The 25,394-nt window shown below is 38.4% G+C and overlaps 1 protein-coding gene across 2 annotated transcripts in view; it reads left to right on the forward strand.

Annotated features, from left to right (window-relative positions):
• Positions 1 to 25,119, forward strand: part of VAV3 (vav guanine nucleotide exchange factor 3) — a 236,388-nt gene extending 211,269 nt beyond the window's left edge. Inside the window, exons 22-27 of one of the 2 annotated variants that reach the window (XM_039484962.1) lie at positions 2,304 to 2,338; positions 4,439 to 4,555; positions 5,245 to 5,332; positions 10,563 to 10,692; positions 20,146 to 20,297; positions 22,129 to 25,119. In XM_039484962.1, the coding sequence (XP_039340896.1) occupies positions 2,304 to 2,338; positions 4,439 to 4,555; positions 5,245 to 5,332; positions 10,563 to 10,692; positions 20,146 to 20,297; positions 22,129 to 22,170 (564 nt within the window). In that variant the 3' untranslated portion in view covers positions 22,171 to 25,119. The remainder of the gene's footprint in view (positions 1 to 2,303; positions 2,339 to 4,438; positions 4,556 to 5,244; positions 5,333 to 10,562; positions 10,693 to 20,145; positions 20,298 to 22,128) is intronic. The other variant, XM_039484963.1, reaches the window with a different exon arrangement.
• The last annotated feature ends 275 nt before the right edge of the window (positions 25,120 to 25,394 follow it).

Raw genomic sequence — 25,394 nt, forward strand, 5'->3', positions numbered from 1 at the left:
AGAATATCAAATTCCAGTCCCTTCTCAGCTATAGCTATAAATGCTTTATTCTTCTTGCAATATGCAGTATTTGTCAGCAGACATTTTTATACCATATGAATAGTATCAGAGTCTGTGTCTTTTGTTCAGTTTTCTCATTGCGGTTGCTTGGATTTGGATGTATAATACAGTGCAAGCCAACAGCTTCTAGTACAATGTTTGATTGTTTTCATTTTTCTCTGCAATGGACAATCTTTATTTCACAACTCAACACACTCAGGGTTGAAAAGGATTAATGATTGCTGGTGTTCTAGCTGTCTGCAACCAAAATGACCTGCTATGATAGATGAGCCAAACCAATTTAGAATTTCAGATTCCATCCAATATAGGACTGTATGCTAATATTCAGGGAGGGTAGTGTTCTTCCTAATTGCCACTACTGTCCTGCCACTGGTACACTCACATCAAGTAATTTGAACTACTTTCCAAACTTTATTCTAACAATACAAAACATTCAAAATGGAAAATTCTGTAGGCTAACATAATTATAGAAGTATCTTACATATAAAGACTGGCTTTATATACACTGGGCTTTTTCCTGACAGTTTCTGAGTGGAGCAGCTTCACTAATGATAGGAAGGTAGGAGTGCTAGCTATCAGCATTTTTAACATTTAGACCGTCTCTGTCAGGTGGGAATGATGCCTGAGCCCTATCTACTACGCTGTTGGTAGCAACGGCCTAGCTGGCTTTGTTCTGATATAATGCTGCTTTATTTTCCTAGTGCTTGTTAGAGGTTCATGTAGGGATATGAGAGAATGTGTCACCAACTAAATCCCAGCCCATGTCTGTTGTCGCTAAGCTTTGATGCAATGGTGTTACAAATGGACAGTACACTTTTTGAATTTGTGTAGGCTGTCATGGCTTTGGAGTCCATTATAGAGTCACAGCTGCTCTCTTTCTTGTTCTCTTACAACATATATTGACATTTGGCTAGCACTAATTCCATTCCTGATCTCTTTGCATTTTACAGAAGCCTTCCATTGTTCTGGTTAACTCTTGCCCTCTCTCCCCCAATCTCTCTGCCTAGTCTAATTGCTTTTTAACACCTTCCTGGGTGGGAGATTTATTATCATGCAAATAAATAGGTCACTCTATTCTTAGAACAGAACTCTTTAACATATTGACAACAAATTCACACTAGTGGCGCCTTTGTGCTTTGGGGAAAATACAGTTTTCGGTGATAATGTAATACAGATTGTCAGCATTAAAATCATAGATTCAGGTGCATTCAAATAAGATTAAGAGGCTGGTTATCTGTCCAAAGTACCTTTTACAAAAACACTTAGGAGGAAAAATTGGCAATCACACAAAATGCCCAGGGCAGTAAGCAGGATGTGAGCTCTGCAAAGGTCATTTCAGAACCTGAACCTTACAATTTGGATCACAAGGGTTGGAAACAAATCAACACTCTGCAGGTTGGGAAGTTCAAGTTAGCCAAACCTGTGCCCTCCAAGAGGGTCTCAGGGGTTTTGGTATCTGTTGGTGGGGAGCATGGAATTCAGCTGGGGAAATATTCATTCAATTTACATATTATATATGCGTATATATACTATCCTTTTTTGTATGTTTGATTTTAGTTTATTTTAAACTATTTGAAAATTAAATAAAGTAGGAACACATTTTGAAAGGACAACCATTTAATCCAATTTTAAGGTTAAAACTTGTTTCATGCAAATGTATTAATAAATTCATACAATACCTCAGAAATGTATGGATTATTCAGTTAACCACCTCAAGAGATTATATAACATCACCTAAGCTTTTACTTCAACTAAGAATAGTGCCTTTTCAAGGCAATCTAATTCAAAAAGCACTTAGTGAATTTAGTGTGCATCATTGTACATTCAGTTGCACACTTTAATGATGCATTGCAACAATATGCCCTATTAGATGAGCATGTTATGGATGAAATGAGAGTGGAGGCACTGCCAAAATCCACTTCAGATAGATTAAAAAAAAAAACAATATGGGATTTGTAGCACTTATCTGTCAAAAATTAAAAAAAACCTCCCCCAACTACAACAACAAAATACATAAGTTTAATATTCTGTCCTGTTTTCAGACCTATACAGGGCATTCACACTTTATTAATTTATTCTGAATAAAGTATACTAATAGATGAAGAAATGTGATCAATCTGATTCTTATCCCCCCGGTTTGATGTAGGGTATTTGGTCATTAGATCAGTGCTAACTAATTTGTGAGTCAATTAGAAAACTATTCTTTAAATAATTATATTCTATGATATCTTTTTACACCCTAGGTGCCTAAACCAGTAGACTACTCTTGCCAACCATGGTAAGTCCTGGACTAGTCCTATGAAAATCACGTTGAAATAGATAGCCATAGAGAGAAAACTGTGTTTATCACAATCTAATTTAAATTGCTTTAACCTTTCTTGGTTTCTGAAGAAGGTATTGTGTAGCAGTTTTAGAAAACAACACTGAATATGCACTGCCTAAAAGCATTTCTCTTATAATAATGTGCTTAATGATTCTGACATTTTGTTTACAAGTCTATATATACACAGTCTGTATCCCAGAGGTCTCTAAAGTGGTATAAGAAAAAATCAGTACAACATGAATTATGCAAGAAGATCTTACATTTTAAGTGGCTAAACAAAATGAAGAAAGTGATATTTTGTTTTGTGAATAATTCTGCTGAAATTTTGTTTGACAGAAAAGCTATCTATTAAGTGATATAAATGGACAATGTATCAACTCTACAACCACTGTCAAAGTGAATCATAGTGTAGTGTAAACCCTCTGCTCTGGAATGAATTTGACTTAAAAGGATTATAAATGCACAGTGACTGATTCTGTTTTTACACTGGTTTTACAAATTTATTCCTGATTTATACTGGGTTGCAGTAAGTGAGATCAGAATCAGATCCACTGATCCAAACAAAAACTTAGCTTTCATAGACAGTGAATAAAATCCCAAAGGGGAAAAGTTGCTGTTTTTAATTTGATTCTAGCTTCAATTATGCTCCTTATAGTTTTGACAGAAGAGAGGACAAAAATAGCATTGTGTTCAAAAACTAAAGTTGAGGTTCTTTGTGCCTTTTCAGGATAACACTTTATTTTCTAAGCATTTGTAACTTAAACGTGGGAAATTGCCTTAGACTGAAACTTGCCTTTAAAAGTCTCAAGCCTGGGAGCTCATATTTTGTGATAATTTGAAGAAAATTGTCTCTGATACTTTCTTTAAAAACTAAAAGCAGCCCCAAAGTAGAAATTTGATTTTTTTGTGATATTTAAAGATTTTTTTAATGCTAGATTAACTATATATATAACTATTATAGTTATATGTATTCATTTTTAAAAATTGTGCACAGTACTGGTTCCGAATATTGACTGAAATTATTCTGCTTTTAAAAAGTAAAAATAAGCAATTATTTCATTTTAATAAATGCACATTTTTCCCCACAGTTAAAAATGTAGGCCCCAATTCTGCAAGCGGATCTCTGCAGGCAGACCCTTATGGAATCTTTTGTCTCAACCATTTCAGACCTGGCCATAGTTTAGGGCTGAAGTAAATTTTGAATCTAATCTGTTAGGGTTTAGTCTGCACATTTACATTTTAGCCTTTAGAGTAAAATAAATAAATATGAATCAAATGAAATTATTTTTGTTTGTTTAAAAACAAAATTAGTGCATCAGTTGGCTGATTCTCCAGTCTGTTACACCAACTTCACCTGAAGTCAGTGGACTTATACTAGTACAAGACTGGTATAATATAGTGTATATACAAAATATTTCAAATAAGTAAATTCCACCACCTGGTCCAGGCCACCGTTTAATTATATTTTCAGTATAGGCCCCAGTTCAGCACAGTACTTCAGTATGTGCTTAAGTGCTTTTGAAGTCAGTGAGGTTTAAGCACGTTTAAGGTTTTGTCTACAATACCACTTTTGATGGTAAAAAACACCCCTAAGTTTCACCAGCAAAATTGCTGGTGCCAACGTAACTAATGCCACTCATTGTGGGTGGTTTAATTATGCCAGGAGGAGAGCTGTTTCCTGCCAGCAAAGAGCAGTTGTACCACTGTAAGGTCCATAGTGTAGACATAGCCTAAAAGTTAGCACATGCGTAAGTGCTTTTCTAAACAGGGATGGACTTAACCTTGTGCTTCAGTGCTTTTCTGAATAGAAGCCATAGTCCTTTGTGCCCAAAAGTGGGAGAGCGTATTGCACATTATACCATTACTTAGAAATTTCTGTGCTTTTTATTATTTTCCAGCACAATCTTGAAATACAGTTCATTTACCAGTAGCTTTTGACGTATCTTTCATTCACCATCTCATGTAAAATACTGGAACATTAACTTGCGTATTGGAAAGACCTACTGCACAGCTTCAAAGATGAGTCTGGCTAGTATTTATTTGCTTTCCTTACAGGTATGCAGGAGCAATGGAGAGGCTGCAAGCTGAGAGTGAACTTATTAACAGGGTAAATAGAACTTACCTGGTGCGACACAGGACCAAAGAGTCAGGAGAATATGCAATAAGCATTAAGTAAGTGGGACAAACACTTTTACAGAAATAGATTTCCTGTTTTCATTATTGCCTAGTCAGATGTTTGTAATCAGTAAATACAGAAAATCATGAATCTCATTGCAGCTTAGATGATAATATAATATCCTGTCACTTAGTACATAAAAATATCAGTTGCTAGAAAAGTCGTTCAGGCATATAGGACAAAAAGTGTACATCAGCATAGCTCCACTGAAGTTAATGGAAAGATACCAGTTTACAGTTGCCTCTTGGATACTAACAGGCAATCGTTTAGTCCTGATTCAGCTCCTATTGATGTTAAGGGGAGTCAGTTCAAGTCTTTAGTTTCTAGGACATTTCAGTAAAGAGTGTGTTAGCAAATACATTTCAGTAGAGTGTGTTCTATCAGCACAAATTACTAAGAGAGTCTTGTTTGTTTCTGCATCGATCCTCAATATGAACTTGAAAGCAAGCAATATATGGGATCCCCTAATTAGAAGTAACTTTTTTTTCTGAATACAGGCTACATCTTCATTCATACACTAATAAATATATTTGGTTAATTAGATGTCAACTGTGTATTGGCATGGATATACATTTTGTCTTAAGAATTTATTCATGTAGTGTTTTTGGGGTATGCCCTCAGGTAATTTATTGATCACCACTGATTAAAAACACATTTATATTCAGAAGTTATTAATTGCCCACAGGTACAATAACGAAGTGAAACACATCAAGATTTTAACAAGAGATGGCTTTTTTCACATTGCGGAAAATAAGAAATTTAAAAGTTTAATGGTAAGTATTGATTAGGTTTTTTCAGTGTGCAATTCCCATGTAACTATTGCTGTTGAAGTACATGCTGGTTCTCTAGATTTGCAGAAATGTGGTATGCAGAAATACTTTCAGGTTAGAATCGTGTCCATCATTCCGTTATATATTTGTGATGTTCAGTCTTAGACGTCAGTGAAGATGGTGTTGGTGTATGCTTAAAAATATTTGTATGTAAAATTAGAGCCAGCTTGGGGCCCCTTCAGTGATGTGCTTTAGAGGGGAAGAAACCTGCACATGGTCATTAACTGGTGAAGTGTCTGCACTCTCCTGAGAGCAGAGATTACTCCTTGGTAGTATTCCTCTTCATGCTAACCACCCCAAAAAGGACAGGGAGTAGGCTGGATAATGACCCCTGCACATCTAATAAGCCTTAGATGTCAGGGGACATTGTTCTGCCTGTTCCCTGGGCTGTGCTAACAGGGACTATGCTACCCCGGTAGAGAAATTTTGTTTTTCTGTCACACATCAATATAGGCCAGTGCCTGTCAAGCACAGTCTGGTGCTCGGGTTGTCTCTACCCAAAGGGTTTTTTTTTATCGTGGCTACCACTGGTTCTGCTCTTGCGGTGTAAGTAGTAGTGTTGATAAGGCTCTAAGTAGTTTTTGGCATTTTCAGTTTTGTGTTGGCTAATCCTGTTGGGACCAGCTCTGTCTAACCCTGTTCAGAATGTCTGGTGTATATAGACTAAGCGTTGTGTCTTATCTATCATGGCACTCTCAACACTGACAAACTGTTCCGCTTTCAGCTGAGGAGTCCCACAAGCTGTATAACCAGCACTGTGTCCCTCTATAACAGGGGTGGCCAAACTTACTGACCCCCTGAGCCACATATGACAATCTTCAGAACTTCAAGAGCTGAGGCGCATCTGCCAGGGCTTGGGGCTTCTGCCCCTCGGGAGGCGCCTGCCAGGGCTTGGGGCTTCAGCCCTACTCTGGCTGAAGCCCCAAGACCCAGCAGGCATGCCCTGCTGTGCTGAAGCCCCAAGACCCTCCTCCCCACAAGGTAGAAGCCTCTATCCCACCACCCCACTGCAAGGCAGAGGTCCTGAGTTCTCCCCTCCCCCCTCTGCCCAAGTCTGGTAGGTAGAGAAGGAGGGGGTTCTGTACTTTACTGTAAAAGAGCTGCATGCAGCTTGGGAGCCCCAGTTTGGCCACTCTTTGTCTATAGCAAAGGGGGCATACCCAGAGAATGGACCTGTGACTGGAGTGCTGACATAGTAAAGAAATCCTTAGCTGGAGTAATGGCCCATTGGGGTCCTTGTCACCCAGTCTAAGTAAAATAGCTGCTGTAATTTATGAAGGGGGCCAAAGTGTCGTGGATTGGGGGAATGCAAAAATGGTCCCTCCCACCACCTTCAGGTCCTACACCAAGCACAGCTGAGCCATGCTCAAGAATTGAGCCCAAGTCATCATAATTGCCTTGTCCAGTGTGTTTTCATTTTGTTACTGATTTAAAATGTTTCCCCAGAATCCCCTGGTAATGGGGAGAAAACCTTTTGAATCCTGAAATATTCTTTGGACAATTTTCTCAATAAGAATCCTGACCCTTTATTTTGTTTTGGTAATACAACACTTATACATATAAGGAGTCTGAATGAAGTACCTCAAATGCATTTGTAAAATTTCACCAAGCAAGCTTTTGCTGGTATGGTGTTAAGGGAAGCTAGTTCAATGTATTATATTTAGATCAATCAGTTAAATAGCACTTACACTGCACCTTTCCTGCATACCTCTTCAAAGCACTCTACAAACAATTTATTCAAATGAAGGATAATGCAAAGCAAGGAAGTCTTAAGGCTTGATTTAAATTTAGCACCTGAAAAAAAAGGGTTCCAGTCTTTAAATCAAGAACATTCTGTGAGCGACAAGGAGTTAAACCAAGATCTACACTCAGTGTGATCTTAACTGAAGAAATCCTCATTTGAATGCAAGCAGCGTAGACCTCATGGCAAGTACACTCTAAGCTGATTTCATAAACTGGTATGTGTCTTCACTTGGCAGTGAAGTTCTCTTAGAACAAGAGCAGTGTGCCTAGAGATCTCAGTTTTGATAACAAGAGTGCTCAGTAGAACTTGCAAATCCATGAGGGAAGGAGTAAACAAACATTTCAGTAGTCCATCTGGGAAATGATGAAAGGGGTATCAATATCTTGTCAAGATAGCTCATCTGGAGTCAGATCCTGCAGAATTTCCTTAGGTGATGGTGAGACAGTTTTACAGTGTGTTTGATATAGATCTCAAAAGCACACTGCAAATCAGAAATAACTACAGGATTGCTAGCTTTGAAAGCAAAAGAACGGAGCTCCCATCAAAGCTGACAAACAGGGAAGATAACAGAAACGTGTACTGAAAAGGCCCATCAGTAGCAGTTTGGCCTTGTTTAACATTCAGTGTGAAAAAGTTGCTTGATTCCCTAACCGTAGCATTATAAAGTATGTCATGCAATGGTAGAACAGACTGGTGGATCTATGTGAGCACCACTGGCATGTGCCATAGACCAATTACTTTGCTGTAGAGACCAAGAACATCATCAATACTGTCCAGAAGAAGCAAGTAAATCCACTACAAAATTAGTTTTTAGAGTGGATCTATGAGTGGTAGGGAAAACCAAATCAGCTATCGTGAGGGCCCAAAGCAATGACCTGTAATGGCACTGTATATTTCTTTTAAGGTAATAAACAAAAGTAGGAGCTCTCCCACCCTGCTTTTTATTTATCAGATACACTGTGAAAACTATGGCTGTCATGTGGAGAACCTAGGGTGCCTGGCTGTAACGTGTAAGAATCCAGTAATATAGGGCCAGATCCTCAGCCTGTGTACTCGTATCTCAATTGACTTCAGTGGAGCCTGGTTTACACTGTCTGGGGATATGACCATTCATCTCTCTCTAGACTTGTCACAGTAGACATGTATATCAAATGTTTAAAGTCATCATTTTTCAAATCATTTTGGTGTAAATAATGAACACAAACAAAAGTTTTAAAAGTAGTTGATATCCTGTGATCCTGACTTAAAATTTTGCTAGGCACGGGGCCATTTCACTGATTTGTCAGTTAATAACATCTGTCTTGTTACAGCAATAGACCTACTGTCTTAACCAAACATAATCAACTCCTCCCAACTAATCTGTACCAGGTTACACACCATTCATTTTGGTGTTCCGTATACCAGGGAATCCATTTCCAAATGCTGCCTACAAACTACCCTTTCTAGTGCCTGTTGTCTTGGTAATTTGAATGCCTGGGTACTCACTGATTATTTGTGAAAGCCACTTGCAATGCTGACATTGTAGCATGCCTGATGTGTTAATGTAAGATAACAGAACAACACTGTACAGCATGGGACTGAAGAGCTCCAAAATTCAGTCTTATTGGTATACTTCTGAACTGTATTCATGAACTTACACTTAGTGCACTAGATCTTGGCTGAATAATTTAGGGTCATTTTATTCATTGGAATTAATTTATTGCATGGACCACTTTAGATTTTTGTAGGAGAGCATAGGCTGTTTTTTGGGGGGCTTGTTTGTAAATCAGAATGAAATTATTACTTTTTCCTTATTTGCACTGAAGCCTGGCCTGATTGATTTTGTTTTTGGAAACTTAAACATGGCAGAACAAAATGGGATTATTGAATGAATTGGTGACGGGAGTTAAGTGTTTACAGTAAATGAATTACTGTATTTGATTTTGAAAAACAAAATGTCCATGCTTGAACGAACAGAATAATTAACTGAAGTGGGTTTGCTTTGATTTTCCTACTCAACATTTACCCTTATTCCTTACTCTGTAGAGAAACTCTCTACTGAACTTATTCACGTAAATCTGTTGATCCAATCCATAGACTGGCTCATTCAAATCTAAGACTTGTCTACACAGTAATGTGCACTGCAGGGGTATGATTTCTAAATCACACTAACGTGTCGCTCGTTTATTGGTCTCTGTAGACCCTGCTGGTGTGCATTAAATGTTCACTAGTGAGCTTTCACAAACATACATTAAAGTGCAGTAGGGAACATCTTATGCACACCAACAGGGTCTACATGGACCACTTAATGCACAGTATGTTAGTGTGCTTTAGATATCACAGACCCATTGTGCGCATTGCCCCACCACATAGACAAGCCTTAAGAGTTGCATACTAGATTTGAATACTGCATAGAAATATCATGAGTTCTTAATGTCTGGAGGTTTTACAATGAGAACTGTATTGTATTGTACCTCCCTACCTTTCATATCCTATGTTGGCAAATCATTTATGAAACATATGGAAAATTCTCAGATTGGATCCATGGAGAATGTGAAAAGCTGTGTACTCTGGACTTATTCCTGATGCCATCTGATACACTGCACATTATCTTATGAAATCACCTTGAAACATTTACGTGGTCCATATACCTGAGGAGAAAGCACCTGTTGATTATAAGGCTCACACTGTTATCTGGTGTCTGTGTTTTCAGAAAAAGATTTGTGGATGATCATTATTGATCACTGTAGTAAAAAGCTGAGAAAGTAAAGATAGGTACAGTGAGTAGTTAGCAAGCAGCTGACCTCACCTTTTACCTTTGTTCCATAAGGTAAATATTAATTAATCAACCTGATTGAAAGGAGTAAATACTCCTTTCAAACAGAGAAGTATGATTTTTTTGTCCTATAAATTTGAATCAAAGCATTAGTAACTCAAGTACAACAAACTAAATAGAAGGCAGTGATACAAATAGGGTGTTGAGCTCATCTATGCAGGGAGTAGCTATTTTAGGTAACATGGCTTTATGTATATTTACTGTGCAGTTATCTATTATAAATAGAGTTGGGTGGAAGTTTTTCAGCAACTAATAATCTCACCAAAAACACATTTTTCAGGGCACTGAAACTGTTCGTGAATATAGGTAAAATTCAGCAAAAAGTTTAATCTGCAAAAAAGATTTTTAAAATGTCAAAACAACGTTTTGAAAATAAAATGCCAATTTGACCTAAGTGAAATATTTCCATTTCTTGAATGAAACCAAATACATTTATTTTCAGGGTGTTTTTTTTGTTTTGTTTTGTGTTTGGCCCTGAACTGAAAAATCAATTATTTGCTCAGCTCTAATGATAAGATCACCTGTATAAGAAAAGTATCATTAACTGTATATCTTACTGTTGAAAAGGATGCAAATTAAATTTCCAGTAATGTTTTATTCCCTCTTCCTCAAAGGAACTTGTAGAGTACTACAAGCACCACTCTCTCAAAGAAGGTTTCCGAAGTTTGGATACGACTCTTCAGGTTCCATACAAGGAATCTGAAAATTCAGATGGGCAAAGGAGTAATAAAGCAAGCAGTAACTGTGAGTATTATCATTGTTCATATTATTTGCTGTTATTTTAACACCAAAAGCATAATGATATTTAAAACATCTTCATTTTGCATTTTTGACATGTAACCAATTAATATGGTAATGCGTTCAGCTAGGATTTTTCTACAGCTAAGCATAATCAGATCTGCCAACAGGTTTATGAACATGTCTAGTGAGACTTCCTTGCTGCCAAACTTAAAATCAGGTTAGTGTTCAAAAATCTATTAGAAATGCACATGAGAGATTTAATTTGGAGGCTGCCTAGTTTTTGCAGATGTTTACATAGGCAGCACTGTTTTCAGTTACATGTATAAATAAGTAACCATTTCTAATCTTGGATTGAGATTTAAATAGATCAGTCATCTACTATAACTGCATTTTTGTAAATTAGGGTTTCAGTAAAGACACACACACACAGTTTTTCAAGTAATATGTCATTTGTTGAATCATTTCATTTGTTTTCTTACACCTATCTTTTAAGGCCATAATTTGCAAGCCTGTACAACACTTCTGAAAGAGTTTTCAAAATACATACCATATAAATACCTGTTAAAAGACTTTGTATTTTTGGAGTAAATAGCTACAATATGTATAATTCTGCTCTGATGAACATGTAACATATTCCATTTTAAAGGAAAGTCTATAAAACTGTTATTGCCTTTTTAGAAGTTCAGTGCTATTTAAAACAACTGTTATGTGGTCTCTTGAAAATATTCAATTTTTCCCTGAAAGAATATTAGACTTCACAGCATTTCAGGCAATGGCCGTATCTTTGCACTGCACCAGATAAGAAGAAGAATGTAAAAATTAATGACGACTTCGACAATATGAAGACTGCTGTGAATGAAGACACAGTCAAGCCCAGTATCTTGTGGCAATGATTTTGACTATTCCATCATTTTCACTTACTAGATTTCTTCTTGGATTTTCACTTGTTTAGCTATACTCCATGGACATGCATATATAATTTCCAAGAGACTTTCTCATTTTTTTTCGGTAAAACAGGAGCATTAGGGGAATTTTAGGACACATTGTTTTCAGATTATTTTTCATCCATTTTCATTGTTTTTCTTTGTTTCTTTCTATCATCCTGTTTCCTCTTTTCTTTCTTCTCTTGTTTTCTTTCATTGTTTCCCCTGGGTGTATACAGTGCAATTAAACACCTGTGCCTGGCCTGTGTCAGCGGACTTTGGCTCGGGCTTTGGGGCTGTAAAATTTCAGTGTAGACGTTCAGGCTTGGGCTAAAACCTGAACTCTGGGACCCACCCACTTCCCCAAGCCCAAACATCTACAGTTCAATTTTATAGCCCGGTAAGCCTGAGTCAGCTGATATGGGCCAGCCGCAGGTGTTTAAATGTAGTGGAGACAAACCCTATGAGTTTTTTGAGTTTTCTCCCTCCTATTGTATCCTAGATTCTCTCAGGACTTCACGTCTGTTCCTAGTTATTCTCTGTTCTTGTCTTTTTTCAAATGATCTTTTCCCCCCATTATCCTTTCTCCCTTCCTTTCCCCATCCCTCTCAATCTCTATCCTCTTTTCTCCTCACCCCTGCCTGGCATGGAGTGCCAGCGCATTGACTGGCAGGAGGAGTGTACCCTGCCTGCCTTACCTTTGTGTTTATTTTAGTTATTCTCCGAGAGGAGCAGAAAGGAAGCACTGCCTCTTCTTACTTAGACCAGCTGATAGGAGGGAGGCCCAGAAGCAGGCATCTGTATCACATGTAAGAGTATTAACGTATAGGAGAAATATCACAACTGTTGCAAATTCCTGCAGGATACAATATTTTATATAGTGCATATTTCACTTCCTTCACTCCACTTCTGAAAAAAAATCTGCATTACAGGGGATTATATGGAAGAACAAGAGAAATGAATGTGGGGCACTTTCCACTTAAGAGGTTTGGCAGGCTTGGCTTTGTGCTATGTTGAAATTGGAACATTTTTCCACTACATTTGCTGGTGAAAACTGGAAAATTTCTCTCTGAGGCCAAATTGATGAAAAGGCTCTCTATTCTCAGATTCCCCATGTAAAACCTAATATATTAGCACAGTGCTAAGAACAAAACCCAGATTGTTTGATCCTGGATGACACTTTGGTTAATGGATTTGAAGGTTGTTATAAATCTGATTGAGCTTTTCCTTCTGGACACTCCAGACTTTAGTGCTGGACCCAAGCCATGAGTATAGTGTTCTCTTGAGGCTCAGCAGAGTTTAGGCATTGTTTCTGACTTTGGGCCGCTAGGCACACACTCCAGATACAGACACTATATCCGTCTTGGCAGGCTCTGAAAATAGCTCAAGCTGTCCCAGGCCTCACCAGTATGATCTCAGAGTTCCACTGAACCTGATTTACTGTTTCCCTTTTTGGGGACTATGTGACAGTGTAAACAAGTAACACACAGACTCTGCAAAGGAATTTCTAAACAAACACACTTTACTCTTAGACAGCACAAATGGTACAGATGATGGACAAACAACAAAACCTGCATACAAAACTCGATTTCACTTTCCTCACCACTACCACAGTTCTTTGGGATTTGGTCAGTGACTTTTCAGGGTTCCAGGATTTTCCTCTCCCTTTTCTCCCCCTGCACAGCCTTGTCTGCTGCTCTCTCTTACTCTCTCCCTTTCTACTGAATCGAGCCCTTTTTATGAAGTTGCAGTCCCCTTTATTAGGTGATCACTAGGAGCTGCTTCAAGTCCCTTTCTCAGGTGATCCACTGGGTGGTTACAAGGCCACTGGAGAAAAAGGGTTTCTCTGCCCCTCTCAAATACACCTCGTCCCCGATATAACGCTGTCCTCAGGAGCCAAAAACTCTTACCGCGTTATAGGTGACACCACGTTATATCGAACTTGCTTTGATCTGCTGGAGTGCGCAGCCCCTCCTCCCCCAGAGCGCTGCTTTACCATGTTATATCCGAATTCGTGTTGTATCAGGTCGTGTTATATCGGGGTAGAGGTGTATTGTTGGCAGATCATCTGCAACTCATGCTTTTTAGTTTTACTGCTGCCCTGTTAGTTTTCTCCAAGTTGGCATTACCTTCATAGTTAGGGTATGTGAACCCTGCAGTGTTTGATATGCAAAGCAGTTAGAGAATTTGTTCTCTGGAATTTTGTTAGCAGGGATTGCAACTTGGAAGCAAACCAGCCACTGCAGATTTTTTTGGACATTTGAGTTGAATTCGCTTCATTCCCCAAGGGAATCTTCACTCAACCAGTTCCTCTCTGACCACCTCCTGCTCTCCTTTGAAGGCATAGAAGGGATAGCTTTTGAGAGGGAGTCTAAATGGCAAACCTCCTTCCCTTCAATTTGTGAGTTTTCCAACCTGAGCCACATGTTCACCAGATTTTCACAAGCACAGGCTGAGGCAATTCAATATGTCAAGCTTCCAACTTCAATCTGAGACTGAGTGGAGGTTTGAGATAGACATTTTTCACTGCTCTGCTCATATGAACACCCGTTTGGATTTTTTGGGGGGTAATAAATACATCTTCTCTAATGATGCAAGTTTCATTTTTTTGTCCTTTGATACCTTCATAGTATTTGGTATGCATTGGGCAAAACTTCATAACATTAGCAGAGAAAGACATTTCTGACTTGGAGCATTTTTTAGAAATTTAGGAAGCTCTACTGCAGACATTGCAAAAGTCCATCAAGTACTAATACCAAATGTTTTGAGAAATCCAAAGGCAGCTTCAAATCACCTACTTGTCTAAGATGATTGGAAAAAGGGTTTTATTTTAATGGTTTTATTTATTTCCCCTTTGAAGGTCAGAATATTAAATGGCAGTTAGGTTCTCCTGTAATTTTTTGATATGACTTTCAATACAATTTCCATATTATTTCTTAGAATATGAGGCAAAGGGTGATTTGAAAGCTGGCATGCTTGTGTCACAGTTCTCTCAATACTTGGTTGTTAGGACTGAATTATCATTTCGTACCTAAAATTAAGTTGTCTTTTCACTTACTTCAGAAAATTGTCCAGTGGTTCTTTTTAATCTCCCAATGTCCCAGGACTTGTCTCCTCTTTTTAGATGTTCATTGCGCACTTTCAGTAAGCATGAGGATACCTCGTCAGCTATCAAATATGTCAAGACGTCTAGATGTACTTTACTTTTTTCTTAAGATGAATGTAAACAAACAAAGATGGGTTTTGGTGCTGTGGTATGTTCTTTGGTCCTAATTTTCATTTCAGACTGCTTCTGCATGCACAGTGATTGCACCCACAAAAATGGGCATGTACTTTTTTGCGGGTAGAAAACATACTGCCACCCAAAGGAGAGCAATTGGTGACCAGCAACCTGCTTACTATAAATGTGTTGGAGATTTAATTAGTGTGTCCTTAACTCTTTGATTACCTGAGGATACATTACATTTATCCATCAGAGTGGGGGCTAGAATACTGGCTGCACAAGTTTAAGTTCCTGAGCCAAATTCTGCCTTTTGTGTGTGCTCAGAACTTCCTCTGAACTGAATGTGAGTAGTATATATGGATCCAAACCATCATTTAGTCCTTAAAGGATACGAAACATGCATCAAATTCCCATTGATGTTAATAGTTATCAGAGTAGAATGCTGTGATCCCTACATGCATGGTGTGAGGTCCAGTTTAACAAGGTACTTAAGAACATGCCTAAGTTAAGCATGTGAATAGTCCTATGAATACCAATGGCAATACTTATGTACTTAAACTTAGACACATGCTTAAGAACTTGGCTGAGTTAGGGCCAAAAGCATTTTAAAATGTATTAAGAAAAGAAACTACTTTATTTGTAAGAAAAAACAGTTTAAAATTCTTTTCTGCCAAACCCAACATGGATTTATTTTTTATTTTTTGTTTTTAAAAAATAATTGTGAAAAATTAAATCATAGATCTACATTTTCCACTTTTCACAGTCAATTTCCTTCCAGACTTCCTCAGTGAGGAACCGTAGTTTCCTTATTACCAATGACTTACATAATAGAAATACTAATATTTAAATATTGTGCCAATATTTCAACATTCTTTTGCTTCTCTCTTTTTCTCTTTCTTTCTCTAAGCCCCCTCTTTGTTCTGTGGGTTTTCTTTTGTAACTTCTCCAGACTACAGCTTTGTTCCCCCTTCCTCCACTCCTTTCTGGTCAGGTACTGCTTACCGCTTTTATATTTCTTCTAAATTTGCTTCTGTTTGCAAATTCTTTCTATGTGCAGCCAACTAGGGAAGGGACGAATCTACTTTTTCATTTCTTGACTAAATGCAGAATAGCAGCTAATGCTATACCCTGAAGACTGACTCCAAATCTCAGTAACTACTTAACATGATATGCTATAAAGACAAGGTAATCAAAGGGTAGAAAGTTGTTATTCTTGCAGTCAAATAAAATCAAACTCTTGTAAAATAAACTTTTAAAAGTATACATTACTATAAGCAGAATTTGAATAGCAGCAGCAGATCTCAAATCGCCACTAGTTCACCATTCAGTAGTGGAATCCTATAGCAAGTATTATATTTTTTAATTGATGTATTCATACAAATATGCATACCTGAAAATTGCACTGTTCATGAATGAATCAAGTATTCGTCCCATCTCTACAGCAAACCATATTGTGGCAGCGTCATAAAATGCTGTTGCTAGAGTTCTGTTGTAGCAAATGTTAGATTTTGCACTACCATTGTTTGTTAATTTTACTCATCTGTTTTTCAAATGTACTCACGTTTTCTTTATTCTCTTTTAACCTTCTCTTGCTTTGAAAATATAAAAACATTTTGAACTAACAGACTGTATAAAAAGATTGAAATTTACAGCCATGCTAATCTCAATTCCAACTACATTATGGCAAATTTGCACTCCATTAATAAACACCAGTAAGTAAGGATGCTATTGTGACTTTTAAGCCATAGTTATGGTGGGGCTGCACCACTTTTCACCCAGTAATTTTGCCTGTGGCAGGCAAAAAGTCTCTGAGAACCCTGAAGGAGCATACACAACAGCAACTGCTACACCCTCTAAAAGAGTGCAGCATTTGCTCTCCTTGTGCTAGTTCACTTCCACTTATAGAGGGTGGATTATCTGGCCTAGGTAGCACAAGGTTTTGGAATGGAGGTTGGCCCCTCTTCTACCCTTGTGCATAGCACTAGTCCCAACAGAGCCCTTTATGTTGGTAATTAGTAAGGATTAACTGCACTCTGTCTCCTCCACAAAAAGAAATCCCGACAATATCTGATGTAAAGCATGTCTTTGTAATAATTAACAACAGCAATTGGGTGTCAGGTAGTGTTAGATAATTTAATCATGTCGGCTTGGATGGCATTTCATATTCTGGCAGATACCGTGCGTGACTCTTTGCATTATTTATAAAATCATCTCTTTTTAAGACACCAAAAGAGTCTTCATTAAATTCACAGCTAAATGATATAAATGGAAAACATGATCCCTAAATATTATGGGTGGGGTTTTCAAAAGCACCTTCAATGTTGGCTTATCTCTGCTCCCACTGGAAGTCAGTGGTAAAATTCTCATTGATGCCAGTGAGAGCAGAATTAAGCCAGCAATGTGTGAGCACTTTTGAAAATCGATGCTTGCATACGGGCGAGAACTGATGTACAGTTTTGTAAAATTAAGCAAATGTACATTGCTTCAAGACCCAGAGAACCCACTAGCCAAAAACAACCCTTATGGGGATAAAGCCTAAGTTAAGAGAAATACATAGTGTGAGATCAAGCTGGTTACAATTTGTATTAATGAGAAATTGGAAGCAAAGGTAGAAATCTGACACAGACCAAAGTGTCCTAGTTCTCTGGGGCTACAAGCATTAGTGAGTCCTCTCTGGGTATGTCTATAGTGCAATTAAATACCCGGGGCTGGCTTGTGTCAGCTGACTAGAGCTTGCAACGAGGCTGTAAAACTGTGCTGTAGATGTTCAAGCTCAGCCTGGAGTGCAGGCTCTGGGACCCTCCTAACTTCCAGGGTCCTAGAGCTCGGGCTCCAGCCCAAGCCCAAACCTCTACACTGCAACTAAACAGCTCATTAGCCTGAGCCCCAGGAGCCTGAGTCAGCTGGCATGGGGCAGCTGCAGGTTTTTAACTGCACTGTAGACATAACCTCTTTCCTTTTTAAAATCTCCCCTACTGCTTGTTTCAATTCTTTCTTTTCTTATTTCTCTGATCCTCTGTCCCCTATCTCCAGATTCTGTCCTTCTCCTCTTCTTTCTCACTTTCCCCTGTGCTCCTCACTTTGAAAAGGGTTTGAAATATTCTGCCCCCTTTCCCTCACATTCCCCCAATATTTTACTGCCCACTATTCCCTGCATTTCTCCTCTCCTTAGTTCTTTTCCTCCCTCAGTTCCCCTTTCCCCTTGTTCTCTTCTTTCTCATCTACTTCCTTTTGTTCCTCCCCCACATCTCCCCCAATGTACCTTGTCCCCTTGACCTCTCCCAAGTCCTATCCTCTTTCTAGAGTCCAGAGAGACTCTCTGCTTCCCCTCCCCTCGCCCAATCATTTACTGGTCCTTATAACCCCCAAATCAATGATCCCCTTCCCCAAATAGTTACTGCTATTGCCATCCACCAAAATACTGACCCCAAATCAGTAAGTGCTGCTAGTGCCCTCTTCCCCCACAAAATGTCAGTACTGCCTCTGCTGCACCCCTTCTCCTGCCCCATCACCACTTATTCTTGCTGCCCAGTATGGTATTTGACATAATATTGATGTAAATAGGAAAATAGTCATGGTATTGGACTTGCTAGAGTGTAAGTAGTAATATACTGTGCATGATTGTCTATATTCTTCAGCATCTTCCTATTGTGCACATAAACAATACATCAAGCTGCTAATTCTCTTCTATATAATTTATTTATATCCTATAGGCATATTCTAAAAACTAATGCTGAGTGTGAAGTTATAGTACACTATGATGTTGTGGAAATATAAGGTCATAATTCATTTTCAGACATGATTTGACTTTAGGTATTTCAGTTTTAATCATTGATGTGCGCACAGTTGTAATTATTTGAATGCACGGTATCTGTTATGCAAAAGCTGCTGTTCATATGAGGTCACAATAAATATCAAATAAAAGTATATGCAGCGAAGCTATCAAATGGTTGATTTTTGTCGTAGCTGTTTAGATTTTCTAGTTTATATGCTGTGATTTGTATTTCCCTGAATTTAAACCAAAGAAGGCAGCTTGCTCTGATTCTTTACTGTTAAATTTTGATTGCATTTTCAAAACTAGAATGTTAATAGCAATTCCTAAAACTCTCTGGGAAACTCTAGTAATAATGTGCTTGCTCTCTTGTTCTCTGAATTATGACAAAGAGAATGATTTCGATGATTCCTCCAACTCACGGTTGTTGGCCATACTCCAAATACACTCAGGATTTTTTCAACAGGGATTTTAGTGTGTTCATCTCCCTAGCTCCAGAACTAATGGGAGTCCATTTCTATCTACAGCAGCTGTTTACTCATGGAACCAGTTGCAAAGGGAAATTGCCTTTATTGAAAAACGCTGTTTGGATGCCCCTTTGCATACCTTAGGCTTCCACCTTTGCCAGTTGCTGGTCTAACCTCTGAATCTAACGTATTAGCCAGTGTATATTTTTTCTAATATACCCAAAGTATAGGTCTCACCCTGCAAGATGCTGAGAACTTTTACCTCCTAATGGGCTTACAGGATTGGATTCTATAAGTCTTCATAAAAGGATTATCAGTTTGCCACAATTAAAGCCATTTTTGAATTGGACATATTAGAGACATGCAGTTTTTGCACTTGTATCATTCAGAAATGTTTGAAGTCATTTTTATATCAGTTTAAAAGATTTAAGCCCCAGTTCAGCAAGGTATTTTAAGTCGGTGTATCACTGTAAACCTTTAAGTGTTGATTTTGTTGGGACACCTCACATGCTTAGACTTATGCTAATACTTAGGACTTTGCTGAATCAAGGCATTTTTGCTTTGTGGTGAAATTTTGTGAGCCAGGTTCAACTGATCATTTTTGATGTTTGATTTATAGTGTAATCCCCAGAAAAATGGTGGTTTACGTGATCCAGCGGCCATACAACAGATAACCCAAACTGTAGAAATGCATTTCTTTTTTGCTGTTAGTTGGAAGGAGTTGGTCTACAGCAGCAGTTCTCAAACTGTGGCTCAGGACCCCAAAGTGGGTCATGACCTCATTTTAATGGGGTCACCAGAGCTGGCTTAAACTTGCCCAAACTGTAGAAATGTATTCTCCCCTCCCCCCCCTCCCCCCGCCAACCACATAAAATTCTCCAACCTTGTGTTGAATTAACCTTTAAAGAAGGCTTCTTGATTTCTTCGGGTGGTTGCTTTCACATTTACATAAAATTGTTGCTAGTTTATTTTGTAATGGAATCATTGCTATACATTTTACAGTATTGACTTAATTGATTAGTCTGCAATTAACAGATCATAATAACAGTGATTTTCTGTGTTCAATTTCAGTGCTAAGTCCGAAAGCAATAGGCATAGCCATTGCCCGCTATGACTTCTGTGCAAGAGACATGAGAGAACTGTCCTTACTGAAAGGTGATGTGGTAAAAATTTACACAAAGATGAGTGCTAATGGCTGGTGGAGAGGTGAAGTAAATGGAAGGGTAGGTTTTTCTTTTATTTGGCATCATTTTGTGTTATCTCATTGGTAAGTCTTTTAAATGGAGTTTTCAGACATAAACCTTTTTCACATATTTTCTCTCTCAGTATATCTGACACATCATCAGCTCTGTTTCAGACAATCCAGACAGTATGCTTGATCACCTTTCCCAGAGTCTAAATGAACTAGGGTCATGGATGAGCACTAACTGGCTGATGTCCAGAGTGGATAAGACTGTTTGGTGGGGGAAATAGCAGAGGTTATAACCCTTAGCAGCAAAACATCAGGGTCTTGTTGGATCCCTGGTTGCTTCTTGGTTTCCAGCTAGCAGCAAAGGCAAGGAGTGCATTTTACTATCTTTCCTTTTGGATGTGCATTTCACCACTGCCTTCCATACCTTTGTCAGCATAAGACTGGATTGCTGCAATGGGATTTACATGAGGTTACACCTGAAGAGCACTCAGAAACTTCAGCTAGTACAAAATGTGGCAAGAGGCTTGTGTAGCAGTGATTTTTAGAGGGAGCATGTTACATCTGTGCTCGGAGATTTGTGCAGGTGGCTGGTAGTTCCCAGGTACAATTCAAAGTGTTTTGTCATAGAAGCCCTAAATGGTTTCCATCTCTACCTTAGGTTGCTACCACTCTGCTCATGTAATACCTCTGCAATGGAGATAAATGGAAGTACTCAAGGTCATGATTTAAATGGGAAGAGATTAGTGGCAGGGCCAGGGCATGCTGTAAGGCTCACCTGTTTCTCCAGCTTTTGGTAAGGGAGGGTGGATGTGAGTTGGATGGTGGTTGGAAGTGAAAGTTAGTCCTGTGGGATAGGGTGGGGAGAATGCTGGGATTTTGTGTTTTACATTATTTGAAGGTTTTTTTATTTTGTACATTTGCCTAGAGCATGAGACAAGCCCATTTTAAAAAAGAAATAAGCATATAGATTGGAAGCAATATAGAAACCTAAACTATTTTTGATGGTCCTGTGTCCTGTGAAATAAGTTGATGATCTCATTCCAGGTGTTAATGGACAGATAGCCACATCCTAAAGAAAAACATTAGGAACTGGCATTCTGTTTGACAGCCTCAGCAAGATGGGCTTTGGGACTTGAGTTCTCTTCTTTCTCTAGAGATAGTTCATCCAGAACAGGGTACATTGACAGGGTAGCATGAAGTAGCCTGCCCTTGTATTGCACTCTGCTATAGATATAGGACTTCACTCTCCAAGGTTAATGATCTGGTTTCTTTCATGAGCAATACAGTAACTTAGTAACAATGCAGTATAAATGAAAAACTTCGGGCTCTGTCCTGCAATTCTTTCTCATTTAAAATGACTCCTGACTCCATTGAGACTTGAGTGCATGTAAGGACAAGAAAATCAGTTCTTATTTAATTTAGGCGAATAATGGTAATGGGGACTTGTGAGCCTGATGGTATCTTTGCAGAATACTTAGATGTCCTTCACCTCCAAAGGAGGAAATAGCAGCTGCCTGCTTCTAGTAAAACTCCTTGTTTCTGCTCTTACTCTTCTTCTTCCACGTTTTAGTGCTTTGGGGCACAGTCACAGCTAGTGGGTTAGTTTTGATCTTCCAAAAAGAGGTTTTAATGTCCAGTGCTGCAATCTCCAAATCATGGGATCAATAATTTTGCATCACTTGGTTGAGAGGCATTATTCTAACTAAGTACTGTAGTGGCTCTATCACCTTTATCTTTATAATTTTGTGTCCTCTTGTTACTAAACAGAACCATTATAGTTTTGCCTAGGCAGGCCTTTCAAAGAACTGTCCTGTGTCATTAGCATCTTAGTATTATTTTTCTTCTGCTTTTGCCTTTTTTAGGTGGGCTGGTTTCCATCAACCTATGTTGAAGAAGATGAATGAATTGAACACTTACTTTGCACTGTTGACCAGAAATTTCAGGGACTGTGGAATACAACAATCTGCAAAGCATTATTAGTCTTGTTAAGTATTTCAAAAGCAGCGTTTTCTATCTGTCCAAACCCTCCAGTCTTGTTGTTGGAATTTCTACAGAAGTTTATGCTGACAGATTAATGGTTTGCCCAGAGCTATGCAAGAAACAGCCTGCCAGTTTGCCATCATCAGGGACCAGTATAAAGCCCAAACCTCACCTTCCCAGAAGATCCTTGCAAAACAGATTTCTTTATGCTGCTTTTCACGTGGTGGTACACAGCGAATGCTACCTATTGGTAAATGTTTAATAAATCTCTTTTTCTAGTAGCTAACATCTGTGATGGTAGAAGGAGGAGATGAAGGCTTATTACTCCTTATCACTGCATACAGAAAAAGGAAAGTTCAGTCATGCCAGTGGGCATGAAGTAAAGTCAGTATTACCTGTCTTGAAACATCAAGCAATGTTACTTATCACATAACAAACAGTTGTGCACTCATCAAACCATTCTGAGAAAAATAGAAATGTAGTAAACATTAATAGCCCTCTCTTCCAAGGTACATGTGTGGGATGATTATAACTGACTTGAAGTCCTGCCTAAATTTTCAAACAATTTGTTTTTATGACAGCAGTTTTAAAAAGTGGCGTGTTACTTAGTGTGGTTCTGCTAGAAAAAAATGACTGTAAAAACGGGATTGTGGTGTTCTCTTTTTGTTTTGTTGTGCGCTCCAAAGCTAATTCAGTTTACAAATAAGCAACTAGGAATCTTAAAGACAAACTGTGTTCTTTATAGCTCATGTATCATCAGTAGTTTAAACATTTTGTAGGTCATATTCTGCCTAAAATGTGGCAAATTTGGCTTTGCAGTAGGAATTTAGTTAACAGTTCCTTTCCTGTGTGAGCACAAAAAGAATTCTGCTCACTGTCCCATAAGTGTATTGGCTCTGCAGGGCTGAAAGAATTAAATAGTAATAAAAATATATTTTTGGAGCAAAGCAGAGAGATCTCACCATAAATACACTCAGGAACCAATCTACAGGGAAAGAAGGTATCATTTTTAAGGGTAGTACTGCACTTCGTATCTTAAACTACTGGCACCTTTGTATTTTGGTTTTGGAAGCTTTCTACATCAGGTCTCCATGAAGGGCTTTTTCTCTTTCCCTTGCTAGCAAATAGGAGCATGTATCATCCGGTGTATACCTTCTTGGTCATTGGTGCATAGTAAATGAACCTCTTACAGATTTTTTTTTTTCTGTTGCCTGCCTTCCTGTTTTTCAGGACACTAACCCTGATTGTTACTTTTCTCCCAGAGTGGCACTGATATTATGGCAATGCAGTGGTATGGACTGTTCCTTCCACAATGTAATGCATAAGTGTCTATTATCCTTAGAAAAAGAGCCCCCAAGTTAGCACGAAAACCTGTAACCTTGGTGTCAGGCCTGAGCAAGTGATATCTGTCCTTTGAACGTCAGAATTTTAATGAAGTTTGAAAGTCCTGGTTCACAGAAGAAAAAGGTGAAACAAGTGTTAGTGGTGATGTTGTACAGGTGTGAATATACAATTGTTAATATTTAGCTAATCTCTTACCTGTAAAATTTGGGCTAAACAAAATGTTCCTGCATATATAAAATTCTGAACTGCATTTTTCCTGTGTGTGACACTCTCCTCCTTCCTGTATAAAATGCAGGAGAATCTATTCCCACAATGTGCACACAGACCAGCAATACAAACCCTTTGCAACTGCTATCCACCCTATTGACTAAATAATATCCAGTGATCCTCCACAGAATGAGCACATACCCCAACTCCCCTCCCTTGGGCTGCTCCCTCCCTCCCCCATGGTCCCCACTTTTATGCTGGCCTATTCTTGGCCAGCACAGACATCCCATTCACATCATGGGGGGGTTACAGAGACACACACATACCTGTGCAGCCATTCCTTCCACACACTGCATCCTGTAGGCAGCCCTTTTGCAGGGCCAAGTGGTGCAGTGAGCCTCTCAGAAATTCTCCGCATATGGGTGAATTTTAACCTTAGGGATGAATCTCCGCCAAAGTAGCATAGTTTCAGGGAGTTTACCTCAAAATTATGTAACTGTGATTGAGTTGAATACATTATTTGATGGAACTGATTCAGAGCATTTGTAAATGTGTAAATGATTCCTAAAAGATATTTTATAAAGTGATCTGTACAGCAGTTTAGACTTGGGTATGTTGTCTGGTTATATTTTGCCATGCAATAGTATTATGTGTTGTGGGCCTGATCCTATACTCCTTAAGTGGACGACACTGGTTCTTTGGCAGCTTGCCTGCTCTAGGGGTAAAGGAATAGGCTCTAGCTCTGTGAAATGTTTTGTACTTAGCTATTAGCATATAGTTCTTGTATGAGGAGAAGCAGTTTAATTCAATACAGATTAAGAAACACATCTGTTATGTTCAGTAACCTAGGGTTTTTTTAAACATTATTTTGATAAGTAGACTTGTTACCCTAAATTTGTTGTGTGCTTTTTAGCAACTCAGGGGTCCAGCAATTTACCTTGGAGAAGAATTAAAGTAATACCTAAACACTTTTTCATAGTATTCATACTGTACATCTTTGTTGTCTCTGTTTAATGCCCTGTATTGAATGAGTTAAACGCCACATCTTAAATTATATTTCTAATACCAAAGACTTATGTAACTATTCCAGAGCCGCTGCTTCTCAACGTGCTTTCTTTTGCCTGTATGGAGACCTTGCTGTCATGCAGTGACTTAGTACAGTACTTTAATTTGTAATATTTTGTACATATGTGAATATAATAAACTGGTTAATTTCTTGTTTAAATTCACGTGTCGGAATTCATACTTGGTAGTGTAAAGGCATGGTCTGGCTCCTGTGTGGCTTTTTAAATAATTGCTGTTACTAGCTGGAATTGTTAATGGTCTGTTTATCAAACCCATACTTGTATAAACCTTGTTTATATGTAAGATTGTGTTGTCATTATATATAGGTCAGTATATCCTTCCTTCCTTTGAGGATTTCTTCTTAGACTAATGTCCCTTGTGCTATATCCGGAATAGCTTTGTATATGGATGGATGGATGCTCAGAATCAGCTAATATATTGTTGTTAATTGTTTATTTGTATGTTTCCCTCTATCTAAACCTGCACGTGTAATTTCTTGCCTGACCATATACTTTTAAAAGAGATTCCTCTT

The sequence above is a fragment of the Mauremys reevesii genome, linkage group 8 (genome assembly GCF_016161935.1).
Source record: "Mauremys reevesii isolate NIE-2019 linkage group 8, ASM1616193v1, whole genome shotgun sequence".
In the NCBI taxonomy this organism is placed as follows: Eukaryota; Metazoa; Chordata; order Testudines; family Geoemydidae; genus Mauremys; species Mauremys reevesii.